Consider the following 15,410-nt stretch of genomic DNA (forward strand, 5'->3'; position numbering starts at 1 on the left):
CATGTATTTTTCTACGTCACAGGACGTGTGTATTTCCAACAGTAAAAGTATTTTTCAGTATTTTGCTGAAATAGATTAAAAATCTATTTGCTTAAGAGAATAAAACCTGTTCAAATTATGTTAACATTTAAACATCATAAAGATTGGTTATTTAGACTCCCTGGAGCAGGAAAAATATGTTATTATTGACACCAACCTGCCTATGAGCATCTCATCCTGCTGAACATGTTACTTGTTCAGATGCAGATTTATTTCCAAATTCGTAATTCTTACTGATTTCTTAATGATTAGAAGAGCTAATGAACTGAACTTAATACGCTAAAATAATGTAAAAAGAGGAAAGAAAAGAGTTTTCCGAATGTTTCTGAAAGTTATTTTTAGTATATAGTCATTAATGTGTTAAGACATGTACAAAAATGCACTAAAGGAGCAGGAATATTTTCCTGCAGGTACTTAGAACCTAATAAATAATGAATGTGGTGGTTAACTACGTGGGCAGAGGTACAGAGCATTACCAAGAAAAAAAACTGCATAAAACCTGGCCTTTGAACGGGTGCGCACCATTGTTTTTAATATATAAAAACACTTGAACATACTCAGCTGCGCGTGAAGAGAAAACAAAAGTAGCGAGCGAGCTTGAATTAACGTTATATTTTCAAACGAAACAGATTTAAATATCGCCAAGAGCCGTGAGAGCGTCTGGAGTGGGGTGGAAGGGCAGCAGAGCGAGGCGAGCGGAGCGCCGTGACGCCCTTCAGTGCTGCTTGAGCAGCCACAGAGGTTTGTGCAGGTCTAGAGAGCTGAAGTAGGACCACCACCAAGGCTTCTCCCTGCCCGGCGGCGACCCACCTCGAGCCTCCGGCTGCCCGTGTTGGGCGTGAGGGTCAAAAAGTTCCAGCGGGTCGTACGGGTCGTAGGGGTCTTCCATCGAGCGGCGGAGGAGCTTGTTGGGCCAAGCCTCGACAGGTCGCAAGACAAAGTCGACTCGCCCGGCCCGTTTCATCTTGGCAGGAAGGGTGACCCTCTTCATCACCCGGCTGTATCCCGCCGCTTGGGCGCTGATGATGTATGTCCCTGGAGGCAGGAGTCGCCAGTAGTCTCCATCAGCAGCTTAGGTAAGGTAAAGGCACAGCAAAACCGAGCTTAGTTTTTAGCCTTGCATCCTTTACAGCTACATACTCGCATACGCGTGCGTGCACGAGCGTTTAGGGGGCAGGCTTTGAAGGGTTCTCAGGTGTTGATTTGGGTTTTGGAAAAAGTTCAGGTGCAAACTCTTGAATGACAAAAAGGGGCTCCACCTGCGAAAATCTGGCCTTTGGGAGCTAATGGAGTAAAATTCACATACAAAATGTCAGTAACTGCTGCGCCTGTATCACAGGGAAGGGAAGCTTTCCTTCACGCTGCTTTCCCAGGGGTACAAGGAATAACTCCAAAGAAATCAAATGAATTTAAAACTATGTGAAACTTAAGAAAGTGAAAGCAGAATCCAGGCAGCAATATATATATATATATATATAGCATGTCTAAGGAGCTAAGAAATCCCTGCTTTTATTATATTACATTCAATTACTTTGCAGACATTATAGCACATAAGACTGTGGAGTTGGAGCTGCAGCTGGTATAAATTGCCATTAGTGTAAAATGGGTGTAAATTTCCTCCAGCTGAAGGTTAGAGCCTGCAGGCAAAAGCAGGGAGTTTTAAAACCGAATATGTATTCTTCATTTTATATTTCCTTTATTTTGAATGGTAAATTTCTTAGCTCAGTTAATGTTGCTTTAATGCTATTTTCTCATGGAATTTCTCAGTCTTTTTTAACACTGAAATTAAAAGGCTTTTTAATCATATGACATTCTTAACCCCACCTAACTCAAGAACAAATATTCCTTTTTCCTTCAATGTAAACACATTTTTTATTTAATTCTTAATTCTTTAAAGGTCTACTGCCAATGGAAAGCCATTGTCTGGGAAGAAGTTTGAAAATGACCCTAATTCATGCCAGAGTCTCCCACCAGCCTCAAGAATCTGCATCATCTCCACTATTGTATCCCCTCTAATGTTAGGTTTTTTTAAAGCTGGAAAGCATCCACTACATTATAAACCATTCTGACTTGCCGAATTGATTCAACAACTATCATTAGAGCAAAATGTTACCATTCATGTCTTCTATTTTGCACTCCTATGGCCTACCCTGTTCTAACTGAAATCAATAATAAAATGAGAGCATTGATTTCAGTGGGAGCCTAAAAGCTCAGAACTTTATGACTGTGAAAATTAGCAGTTGCGTATGCCCCGATACATGTTTACCAGCTGGCGACAGGTATAAAGTGAACATAATTCAACGTTCTAGTTCATTGCATTTGATATAACTGTAGTCCAAAAATTGCATATTTTTATGCTTTTCCACATGAACAAAAAAGATTGCAGGTCCTTCAATCACTGCAGTTTTTCCAGTTGTTAAAGTCAGTGTGGATCCTACTCTAATTTCTACACCTTATGCTCACAATATTTCAACTAACTTATTCTACCAGGGCTCTGCACCTTCACGTGCTGAGTTACAGCCCTTGAGCAGGGCTATTGCCATATTCCCCCAAACATGAAACTAAGGTGGATTTCTGAATCTCATTGAAGACACATTGGATTTGATGGGCAGCAGACAGTTCCAGGCAGAAGTTTCAACGGCAAGGACTAAGTCATCCCAGAGACATGACAGACTCAACAGCCAGTTTGACATGTCTTCTCTCTTTTTATACTAGAAACAAACCCACAGCTAAGCCTTCAGTTCTCCATTAAGGTGCCATTGCTATCAAATACGACAAGATTTTTGCAGGTTAAGCTCTCAGTGCTTTCATCCTGCCCCAGGAAAAAGCTCAAACTAAAAACATTACCTGTGGTGACATCATGCTGGATGCCCCTGACTGAAATACGAGCATTTTTTATTGGGTTGCCAAACTTATCAGACACAATTCCTTTTATCCCTCGGTGAACCTGACAAAACAAAGCAAAGTTAGATGGGAGTCATTTATTACAGTACCACCTACTCATCTTCCAGAAAAACCCCGGTAGAAAGGAAAAAACTTTCAAGATGTTCAACCCATTATAGAGGCTCTTGGGCAGTAATGCCCCTTCAGCTCACATCCTCTATTTTGGGAGCTCCAAGGGGGCTGAGGGAAAGGGATAACTGAACAAGAGCTTTTTTGGGCTAGGTATGTGGCTCTGCATTGAGCGACCCTTCTCTGCACAGATCACTGGCACCTCATGGTCTGACCACAATATTTAAAGACTGTTTCTGAATGTCTGCCCTAGACCCAGAATGAAAAAGAAATGAAAAGTTAAGGCTTTAAAAAACATCTGATGCTCTATACACAATAAGAAGGCATTACTTTAGCTACTTGGGACTCATCATCGCTCTGCTGCCTACACTTCAGTACATGTCAGAATGTCATGATAGCAGTGTGTGCAATACCTTTCTTCCCTTCTCTACAAGCACAGAACCGAGCTGCTAGAGCTGATGAGAAATGTGCTTGGTGACAAACTAAAGAGCGATGTGAATTCTGTCATACAGGGAGGTGTACAAAGGGCTCACTATATTTGAAGTTCAATAAAACAAACCAAAACAGGAAAAAATCCAAGTATTTAAACAGTAAACCTCTTAAGGTTCTTTTTTTTGCAACGTCCTGAAATGAAAACTTTTTCTATGGGAAACTCTATATGACCTTTTTAAATGAAAAGTAATTTCATTTCAACTTTTTCCCTGAACTGCTATAATCAACTTGAGCTGTTCTTTACTTCACTTCCCCCCCAACTCCTTTCTCTTCCTCTCATTTTTCCCTCCCCATTATCCTTTGTCACAAAAGAAGAACTGAAAAAAGAACAAAGCATCAAAATAATGGAAAAAATATATTTGCTTTTTTGTTGGAATATAGAGATGTTTAAAAATAAACATTAAAATATCCAACTTTACAGTAACTCTTAATATGAAGCTGGAAAAAAAAGTCTAGCCTAGTGACAATAGTTTTTTATTTAAGGTGAGGCTGTGTTGTCACTGTTCTTGTTAAACAGCCGTTCTGTACTGAGTGGAGCTATTCACTGGAGAGTTTAGGAGCAATTCAGTATAAGGGCTTGAAAACTGTCCCTTAAGAACTATTATGATGAAGCACTGCAATTTGCTTTTCAGCATGGACTTGAGGATTTATCATATGGATAGTGGGTAAATCTGGTCAGAATACTCATCTCAGACCCAAATTTAATTTACAGTGTACGCGTACTCAAAGTAGTATGACCTCATCCAACTTCAATAATAATTTTGCAATTACAACATGACAGGATAAAAATGACAAAATTGAAATTTCTTTAGCAATATTGATTTGTTTTGATTTAGTAAATATACTATTTTTCATTTTGCCTCAAGTCTGTGTCACATAAGTTTGGGAGAGTGTTTTGATATCACTTTTGTCAGGGAGAAGAGATTGGTGTTTATGAAAATGAATTCTACTTCTGCGTGTTAAACCAAGTAGATTTGTACACACACCAAACAGCCTGGTATATATCAGAATAAGAAAAGTTTGAATTGGTTATGGCAGACTTAATCCTTATCGGTAGTAATTCAGTCATCCTTATCTACAAAGTTGTTTTGCTTACTGTCCTGCATTTACTCAAAAAGCTTTTCCGGCATAGACTTCTACAGTATCTCACACTATAAAAATCTTTACATCTTGAAGACTTCAGTTGCAATATATATGGATTTAACCCAGCTCCATTTGGATTCACTAAAACTCATTTTCATCAGACAGCTGTAAAATGAAATGAGTTTGGTGGTCTGTACTGTAGACTTTATTGAATGATAATACTTACCACAAGTAGCAAGAGGTTGCTTAGAAAGGCCATAAAAACACTCCTAACAAATTTAAATTACTGCGTACTCTATCAAAATAAGGCATGACAGAAAGCTAATCTACTAATGGCTGAGAGAAAGATGAGCAACTTCTGTTTCTGTATTCACTTACTTATTGTCAATGAGGTATTTGTTTTTGTTTAGCTTAAACTTATTATTAAAAATGACTTTTAAATGGCATGTTTTAATGCTCACAGACATACGGTTGTTCCTTTAGAAGATCAGGCTTCAGATATTTTTTACTTACTTTCATAAAGAAATCAAGCTGAAAAGTGTGGAAAAGGCATTTCTAGCAAGATACTTAGAACCTCCCCATTTTAGTTGAATCTAAATCTCCTGTTGCCGTGCAGTAGGGTTTGGGCCAAAACCATGGAATATGGAAAGGAAAGAGTTCCAGGAAGCTCTCTGGAAAGCAGATCTTGGTTTATTCTTCAAGAGAAAGGTTGATTCATATTTTTCTGAATATGTGGGTTTTCTCTAGCATTAAATTTTGGACACTTGATTTATAATGTTGCATAAAGTATTTACAATCCTCTTTCTCACTGTTTTCAAGGCCTTTACAGTCCTCAATCTTCATCCTTCCTGCAATATAGGCAAAGGATTATCTGTGTGTCCTGCTAGACAAACCAAGGCACCGGGACTCCTGATGGAGTGTGATGTTTGATTCGGTGCTATCTCAATAACTAACCAGGGAAACCGTAAAGAAATGAAGATTGACAAAGAATGAAAAAGAAAAACTGTAAACCCAAAGGTCTGTAAAAGCAGAGCCGTACCATTTCCATGTAATTCAGAAGGGCATCTCTGTTTTCATGCCAGATTGTAAACAGTTCCTCCTCCAAAGGAAACTTTTCGCATCCTACCTCCACGGTGACTTCAAAGCAATTTGTGTGAAGGTAATTAAAATCTGCCATACCTATAAGTTTAAAAAGAAAAAGGAGAGATCAGGAACAAGCCATGTAACCCTTAACTGGAGCTTTGCTGTTGCAGTCAGCTGAATGCGGTCCCTGTGGGTGTGGATTAATATATTGTAAAGAGTGTGCATGGCCAATATATAAAAAGTATTCAACAAATTCAGAATTCTACAACTCGCTTCAACTACAAATTAACTAATGACAATGGCGCTTCTTTCAGTAGAAAAAGCATAATTTAAAATTATTATTCACCTGACCAAGAAGTAGCAATAGCGAGATAAGCATTGGTTAATCATGGTAATTGGATAATCGGCTGTATCAGAGGTGATTGCCAAGGGTCACCAGCAAAGAGATGACCTTTTGCCATTACTATGTTCAAAACTGTTTCTGTACAAAAGACGTTGGATATAATTTTCAGAAGAATGTAAGCCGAAGATATTTAAACCTAATTCTCACTCATGCCCCAAAGCTTTCTAAATGCCTGTTTTCAACATAATTATTTGGGGATCCAGCTGAGTCCTACTTGAAAACACAATTGAAGCACTGCTGAAAATTTATGAATACTGATATTTCATGATGCCAGTACTTCAGGAATCCTGAAGAAAACTAAATACTATTATTGGGGAAATCAAATTAGCAACCTAAGCACAAATGAATGGGATGTTTGTCACAGTTGTTTTCCTTGAAAAAGAGTTTATGTAAACAGATTGAAAAAGCAGCACTTGCATAGTCTGCAAGATGGATTCAAATTCAAGCCGCTAAGGAATGAGAGCATAGCATTAAGCATGTATTTCTACATTTCAGATTTGAAAACTAGAATGATATTATATGCAATAATAAATTTGACCCTTGTATAACTTGCTAACTTTCCTCAGGTCATATCAGGGTTGAATACATCCCACGGTATCTGAATTTAAATGTTACCAACATACATTTTGCTACTTAAATCCCATACAAGTTACATTTTGCAGGGGTCTGGCCTGAAAGCAAACTGAAATGAATAAAATTATTTCTTTCAAACCCTTGTGTCTCATAAAGGTCATATAGAGGTTTTACCTCACTTGATATGATGGTAAAGTGGTTTTACCTCCAGTGAAGCTGTACCACTCAGCACCATTTATAATACCTCCGCGTTTCACAAAATTTCCGCCACAACGAAGTTCCGATCGGTCCGAGATGACTGGATGTGCATCTGCATAGGCTTTAGCCAGCATTTTAAACATCTGTAACAAAAGGGTTTGAAATACATTTTCTTTTACCAACAGTAAACGCTGTCATTGTTGCTAGTAACTATTGCTGTTGCAAGCCCAGATGATGAGCCACCCTCTGTCCTCGAGGGTGATGGAGTGTGTGAACCTCTGTGAAAGGATATTCTGCCAGGAAGTTTTCACTTGCTGCCTTCTCCAGGGTCCTTCTCTGCAATCCAATACATTTAGCCAGAGACAACATTAAATACCAGTGGATTTTGTGATACTTGGCTTCAACCTATCATCTGGGGCAGGGGTAGAGGGCATGTTTGGTTGTCCTTCAAGTCCCAGGTTTTAAAGCTGAAATTAGGTCTCTCCATTATGTTTTAGCTCTTTCTATTTTTACCCCTTCAAAAATACCTACACCAGCCTCAGCCCAACCAGATCTTCGCATTGGCTGCTGCTGTTTAAAATAGACAGTGTCAATTTGCTTTGCACTTATCACTCACAGAGGACAACCTGCCAGTTTGATCTCAATGACAGTTGCTTCTTTGCGGGGCAGAAACCAGTCCTAAAAAGCGAAGGATAGAATGTGGTGATGGAGGATGTCACCACTGATTTCCTAAGAGTGTTGATACTGAAGAAGAGCAGAGGAGTCACCACCCAGAAAGGAAAAATGACAGGTACATGTAGTGAAGACAGAAGAAACAGCAGTGATCTGTAGAAACTATTTCTTTGAATCAGGTTCCTATCATTTTTCTCCAATGTTTATTCAAACTTTGTACAGAAATCCCCCCTCTCCTTTTTGTTTATTTGAACCTCATCTACAAAAGCTATAAATTCAGATTTCAACATTGAAATGACAGCAATTATCAGATGCTACTAGATCCTAATACTCAGCATCATGAGTTTCATTGCATATTGCTTAAGATAATATGTGCAAGAACTTGGGTGGCTAAAATCCTATTTTTAGAAGTGATCCTAAACTTCATCTTTGATATTGTCATAAAGGATAAAGACCAAAATGATTAAGCACACAACTTTGATCTAATATTTACGGATGTTTCTAATAATCACAAAGCTGAGCCAATTATGGGATCAGGTAGGTAACCAAGTGTATGTGTAAAGACAATTTACCAAAATACTTCTGATGACCAGACACTGAAAATCCTGACTTAATACAAAATGCTTTTGCATGTCGTTTGAGTTTGTATGTGTCTAAGTCTCCTTCGGACAATTAAGTCTCCTTCAAAGTTCTGCTGCAAAGAAATGGGTGTTAATTAATTATGTTAAGGAGAACTTTTACTGCCAATAGTTTGGGGCCGGGCCTAATATCTTTAAGTTCTACAGGAATTTGGGTCCCAGTTCTGAAACTTCTGTGGAAGATATTTGCTAAAAGTTTAGAAAGTGCCTATGTGACTTAGGAGTATGTTCCTCACCTTTCCCAAAGACATCTGCAGACATTTTATTTCCAGTGACCAAGTCTTTCCTCTCTTGTTTCACACAAAAAGGCATAAGGTTTTTGCCTGGCCACTAGTGCAAGTGAAAGAAGATGGGTGGTAGTGAGAAGAGAAAGTGAGAAATCCAAATTCAAGTGACCTTGATTTAAAAAAAAAAAAAGTAAAGCCCTTTATTAAAAAAAGCTGAAATGTGCTCAGATACCAATACACTTATTATCACTTCGCAGCTAATGTATGACTAGTCATGGACCTCAAAAAAGCTTTGACATTTAGGAGTAATAAAGTGGAACAAAAAGGGGAAAAAACCCAGAGGAATCCTTGATGCTTCATTTGGTAAAATGTGGTTGGTTCTGTTACCCTGGCCAGCTCTTTTACCCCACCGACTGCCACAGGTTGGCTTTTTTAGGGGGACAGAAGGGAGTATTTCCATTCACCAAAGGGAATGCATTTGACTTGGTGTGCACCTTTCTGCTCCACTGAGCGCAGACATCAATGCAGCTTCTTGTGTAACACGAAACAAGAGCCTGCTAAAAACATCCATCTCCGCAAAAGCCGAAAAATGGGAAAGTTCTGGATTAGGTGGGCTGAACCAGATGCAGGATAGTGAGTGTAAGGACATGGTCCAGCTTTGAGACTCCTTGATCTCAGCAGGTACCAGCCCAGGCTGTGATGGGGGCTAAAGAGGCTTGAAATCCGCAGCGTCTTGGAGCAGGTGCCAAGAGGATCCTCGTGCTACCACACATACACCACGGGGGACACAGGGAGGTGGCAGCACCCAGATGCATTTTCAAACAGGGACTTTTTTCAACGTGGACTGAATATACGTCACAGAATTTGACTTTTAAATTTCTGGCCGTTATCTGCATTGCAGCGTTTCACCCTGGGCTGCAGCCAAGGGTGCAAACTTGCCTCATTTCTCCTTGCACTGCAAATTCGACGGGTTAGCAGTCAGAACAACGGTTATGGCCAATGGGTGGCAGGTAAAACAAGCTGCTGTATTTCAGGATGCAGGTTCCCCAGCAGCAGCAGCTGCAGATGACATTACTTAAATGCCTGTCCCTTCACAGGTACAAGTTTTTAGCTTTCTGGGCAAAATTTAAAGTGATACTGATAGTGTTGTTAACGTTCCTGTACTGACTCATTTGAAAAAGTGGTTTTAATTGAGGACATCCCTAGCCCTCCCCTGTAGGTTTTAAACTTCCAAGTTTGCAGCTAACTTCCCAGGCTTTGCAGTCACTGACTGCAGCCGTCACCGGTGTGAGGTCATCTGTCTTGCACTAGCGCACACCAGGGATGTCATTCACACTTGCCCACCTGTGTACTGCATCGGGATGGAGCACTTTGTCCGTGTGAGTGCATCGTTTCACTCGAAACACACGTGCTGTCCCTGACTGGAGATGATGGAGGGACTGCTGCTCCACAGGTGAACTGCTTGATAAGGCACACACGGCCATATTCCTCCACCATCTACACGTAAATCAAAATACCCCTAGCCCAGGTGATGGGATATAAGTGCACAGGTTTCTGATTTGCCCTAGTCCTCGCCAAGAGTTTCTTTCATTACCACCCACCAGATATTTAGATATTTCTTTTTACTGTGCAGTGCCTAGTTTATTTTACTGCTAAATCATTCTCATAATTGCATAGTCAGTAGTTATCCTACAGCTCAGAAGAAATGGATTGATAGAGAAAAAGTTTAGTAGTCATAAATATTTAAATATTTAATATGTGCTGGTGAGAACTGTCACTTTAGAAGTAGTCAGTCCAAAGATATGCTCAAAGATAACGGATGCTTCAAGTCAAAGATCAACTTCTGACTATTTTCAACTGCTGTAATATAAAGAATCACTTTTTCTTAAGAGGCCAGGGACACTTTGAGCATATGCTAGAAGGCTGAAAAACTAGCTGTTCTCCTAGCGGGCATGTCGGCAATGAATACTAGATTGAGGAAACCAAAGGGAAATAGGAAAGATGGCAAAAAATTTCACAGAAGATTTACAGTGAGTCCCAAATGGGGCACTTTCCAGGGACGAAAGGGGAAAACCATTCCCGTTCATCTGACCTGGAATAAATGTTACAAGGCTGCCACCATATGGCAGCCGGCCTTTTTTTTTTTTCCTACAGATTTCAACAGAAAATAACACTGCTGGTCAGGCTTGTTCCTTTTCTGGAAATCAGTGGTAAAAATATCACAGCCTACACCCTTTAAATAGTAAAAGCCTGGCAATTTTCCTAACCTGTGCCTTGTGAAATCATGTGTGGCCCCACAAAACATGGATAAATCTTTACAGATCAAGCCGATAGTGTAAATGATCCTATATTTTAAAGCACATTAAATAAGCATATAAATCATATTATATATATGTATATATACATGCATTATATATACAAGCGTGTGATTTATTACATATTCAATACATACTTGCATGCATACATATACACACATGTATACAATCTAAATAAATCAGTTTGTTACTTGTTAAAAGAAAAAGTTTCCGTAGTTCCACACGTGAAGACCATATCGATATGCTCACCTTGCAAAAACAATATTACCTTCTCATCAGGTGTAGGGGAAAACATTTTTTCTTCCATAGGATGCCTTGAGTAGTCGTAAGGATAGGTCACAACCAGCTCACCCCCATGGAGGCTGGCAGAGAGCACGAATGGGATAGATCTCAACCACTTCATGACTGCTTTCGTCTCAGGGGCCACCTGAAATCCAGGAGAAAAAAAAAAAAAGCTGTGAGTAGTCATGCAGCTCTGAAGGGATTTGATCCTGGGCAGGATGAAGCCCAGAAGAGAAGGTAGTGTGTCAGAAAGGAGAATGCTGAGGCTTTTTGGCTCTTCCATCCCAAAGGTTAATGGAGGAAAAGCCTCAGTTTGCTCCAGGGAACACTGTCCATTGTGGAAAAAATGAAAAAAAAAAGAAAGAGAAACTCTGACAAAAGAATAACTTTTTATTACAATGACATTTTTCGCAGCTGAAAGTGATGATAGCAGCATTTTAGGCTTGAAAAATTGTGGCATTGTACCCCTACTTGCAAGCCAAACTCCTTATTGGATTTCATCTCTGAATCAGCAGGATTTACTTTGGATGGTTAAACTGGAATATGGGGATCAATTTGTAATTCTCAGCACTTGTTGGAAACACATTGCCTCATTTGCTATCCTTTGGTCCAGGTTCATCTGCAAATAAATGAAACCTCATGTCTATAAAACACAGCGATGACTGCAGTTTACCTGCAGTGAACTGCGGCAGTTAAGTCACAAAATTTGTCTTTCGGACAGTCCCTGCTCAGTAAGGGTGGCCAAGGGAGCGGGCACTGGACTGCCAGAGCTGCCCAGGCACCCACCTCGCTCCTTCGCCCCTTCTTCTGGGGACCCGCTCCGGTGCGAGTGAATTCTTAGGGGTAAGAGTGTCATCTGGTGGCCGGTCCCTGCAAGCCCAGACACACGCCAGTGCCCTCGGAGGAGGTGAAGTTCTTTCCCTTGCAGCTTGTTGAAGTTACCAGGGGGAAAGTGGGTGAGGGCAGGGGCTGCTAATCCGGACTCTGCTTTGCACAAGTGCAGATACGCAGGTTTTTTAAAAAATTAGCAAGATCCGTTATGGTGGACTTAGTTCAGCATCTACATAGGACTGCTAACATTGCATACCACCCTTTGCTTTGATTCCGTCAGCCATTAAAAAATCATCCAGCCGGGGTCCCAGAGTGGCTAATGACCAGTAACAGTGAATCAAGTCAGCAACGTGCAGGAAAAAAACACTAAACAAACAAACAAAACCCAACCCAAACCAACCCAAAAACCTAAAGACCTATACATTAGATTTGCAATAATAGTAATTCCTGTTTTCTTTGGATCAGTCCCGATTCTGCTACTGGTAAATCACAGCTTTGGGGACGGAGTGGGTAACACAAACAGGTGTGGAGCAGAGAAAAACACTGTGAAGCAAAGCTGCCCCATGGATGTATTACAGCTCCCAGCAAGGAGGTAGAAAGCAAACAGTCTGAGGAAAAGGCCATGTCTAAATACATTTTTACCTGGAATGATTTAAGAAGACATCACCCTGCCCATTTCTGACCTAGGCAGGAGGCTACCTCCCTTCAGATGCCATAGTTATTAACTGAGTCCTCCTAGTTTTCAGGTTTCCTTAAAATGCCATTCTGTAGTTGTTGAGCTGAGCTAGTCCTTCCAGCCACTGCAGAGGTGCTATTTGAAAAGGCTGTGCCTTGTACTTGGGAAGAAATAGGAACCTGAGTGTTCCCACTGCTGTAAGGTGAATCATTAAATCAGTAATTTCTGGTTAGCGTATGGACACAAGTCAGATATTGTGCCACTTGTCCTCAGGAGAAACAGCCCAGGTCCTTTTTATCTATCTGTCAACCTAACAGTAGCCTCTGAATCTCTGTGTCACAACCCTTTCAACCTCGGTATTATAAACAGGCAACTTAAATGTAAGATGGGATGTAACAGGTAAAGTCTGACCAACCCAGAAATGCACAGAATGCACTTTGCACACCAGAAACCTAACCAAGTTTTTTTCATAACTGGGAAGATTACACACAGAGTTTCCAGGAAGGGCATGACCTGAAACACATTTTTTAAAAGGCAGGTAAAGGGCACTCTGAAAGGAAAAGACAAACACTCTGCACTTTTTGCAGTCTCACACAGCCGCTGACACAACACAGAGGTGGGAGAACAAAACAGCCCACCAGGCTTTGTGACAAGGAATCTGGCAGCGTCCGAAGGATGTTTCCTGCAACGGTCAAAGTATTTGCTTTTCTGGTCTTTGTACAGTGGATTGGTCTGATAATGACCTCCATCCCAAGGGAATTTGGGGCTGAACCAGCCACTCCCACCCGAACCCCAAAAGTGCTTTGTTCATCCTTTGAGCCCATCTCTTCTGAAGGGAAGAGCCCGGGTGGTTTGTAAGGGGCTGCGAGCAGCACTGCCTGCCCCAAGGATCCCTGTTTGGGGGTTCATGGGGTGGCTGAGGATCTGGCACCGAGCCCGCGCCCTCCAAGCCCCGCAGCACCAGCACTGCCCAGGAGGATGGATGCTGCCCCAAACTCTCAGCAGCTCCCTGCCCTGCCTGCAGCCCAGCCGGAGAGGGCATGCCTGATGTCAGAATCAGCCCTGCTTCCAAACAGCACTCTTGGGCCTCAATAAAAAGATTTTTAAGTGGCTTCTGCAACTCAGCGGGCAAGGGTGAAATGCAGAGTTTTATTTAGAGAGCTCCTAAATTCAGGCCCTCCCCCTGATTAGCCAACTCGCTCGCTAGTTACCTGCATAAACCACGAGACACTGCTGTGTCACAGAGCTAACGTCTTATTGAAGTGAAGTTGTGGAAAATCAGGAGTTTCAGTGTCACTATTTTTATCCTAATAGCATTTCAGTGACATCATGTATGGTGATTAAGGCTTTGAAATGTGTACATCCTGGTTCAGCTCCACCAGATGAGCTATCTGTGTCACTCTGGCCTTTGACTATTCATAGACTTCTCCTTTAATGTGGGTTTTGTGGGCTTTGATTTTTTTTTTTTCACCAGGGCTCTTGCTTTTTCATCAGAGGAGATCAATTTTAAAGCATCCATCTCACAAGAACAATTTGAGGCACAATTAGAAAACAGCTGAATTATTTCTGCATAAGTACAGGGAATGGCCACTACCCTTTTTAAACCTGAATCTCATTTCTGTCGATTATATGGCAATTAGTCACTGTCTCCATGGCTTTCAAAGATTTCTTTTTTCCCTTTTAGAAGCAACCAGACTCATTTTCCCAAAGACTATGCCAGCCTTCCCTGGCACATACTTCTAAATTCTGTTTGAATCAAGCCAATTTAACTGACTTCATTTCAGATGAAGCCTGCAGCCTCTCAGTCTGAGCCCTCAGACCACTTATTAAAATAATTCATAATAGTGGGGAACAAAACACACCGTACAGCAAGGGTTACGGAGAGGCAAGAGCTCTCCTGAGTCTATGGGATTGGCTGGGAGCTCACTTTCCATTTTCTGATCTTTATACAATGCCCTGCAATACTCAGATAATTGCTTTAATAAGGCAGGTAATAAACACTATTAAGTAAATGAAAGCTGAGAGGCTGGTGTTGAAACGTCCAATCTAATGCTTTTGCATGCACAAAGCCAACTACTGTAAGAGCCACGGGTTCATCTGCCTGACAAAATTGAAGCTCATTACGGGACGGCTGGTTTGGCTGTCCTGTCATACCACCGGCAGAGGAGAGGGACAAGAGGCTGTGAGACCGCTTCACGCCAGGTTTCTGAACCACGTGAAACTGCAGCCGGCAAGGAGGTTTTTGTGGTGCCATCCAGGCCACTGGCAAATTTGTTCCCACATTTGTTCTGCAAAGCATATGGATTTGCAGATGCTTCGGGTGTTGTTTAGGTCAGGACCCACTTTGAGGTCAGGAGAGCATCTAGAGGTTCCCTGAGGAATGACTCACTGGACCACCACCTTATTTCAATTTCTCCTGCAAGAGCAAGAAAAGGTTTGCAGGAGAAGGGATGTATTTATAGCCCCGGGTCTGCACCCACTGAGGCAGAGCTCAGACGGAGGGCGGTTGTGTGCCAAGGCTTCCTGGTCCCCCGTCTGTGGTGACAGACACCCCGGGGTGACCAGCACGCTGCAGCTGGGGCAGAGCTGGCCGCAGCGGTGGGGGGAACGGTGGGAGAAGTGCTAGGCTGTCTCCATCCAGCCCTCTATAAACTGTTATGATGTTACGCAGCATCTAAGAAAGCTAAATACATGGTTGTAAAAATGACTTCTGCGAGTGGCTGTCTACCACCGACCATCCCAAAGACCATCAGAGGGGCCAGGGCAGAAGCAGGACTCGGGGGGGGAGCGGGGACATTAGAGCCACAAAATCCAGAGAGTTACGGGGACTCTGGGCTGCGCAGTGTGAGGCAATCTCACAGCTTGCACCAGGCACTGGCACAAAGA

At 41.6% G+C, this 15,410-nt stretch overlaps 1 protein-coding gene across 1 annotated transcript in view; it reads right to left on the minus strand.

Annotated features, from left to right (window-relative positions):
- Positions 1 to 443: 443 nt before the first annotated feature.
- The window catches only part of CPZ (carboxypeptidase Z), a 35,959-nt gene continuing 20,992 nt past the window's right edge, over positions 444 to 15,410 (minus strand). The window contains exons 7-11 of the mRNA XM_075022441.1: positions 11,004 to 11,162; positions 6,891 to 7,026; positions 5,666 to 5,805; positions 2,887 to 2,986; positions 444 to 1,110 (exon numbers count right to left, since the gene is read on the minus strand). Of these exons, the coding sequence (XP_074878542.1) occupies positions 755 to 1,110; positions 2,887 to 2,986; positions 5,666 to 5,805; positions 6,891 to 7,026; positions 11,004 to 11,162 (891 nt within the window). The 3' untranslated portion in view covers positions 444 to 754. The remainder of the gene's footprint in view (positions 1,111 to 2,886; positions 2,987 to 5,665; positions 5,806 to 6,890; positions 7,027 to 11,003; positions 11,163 to 15,410) is intronic.

Source organism: Buteo buteo, chromosome 1 (assembly GCF_964188355.1).
Source record: "Buteo buteo chromosome 1, bButBut1.hap1.1, whole genome shotgun sequence".
Classification (NCBI taxonomy): Eukaryota; Metazoa; Chordata; class Aves; order Accipitriformes; family Accipitridae; genus Buteo; species Buteo buteo.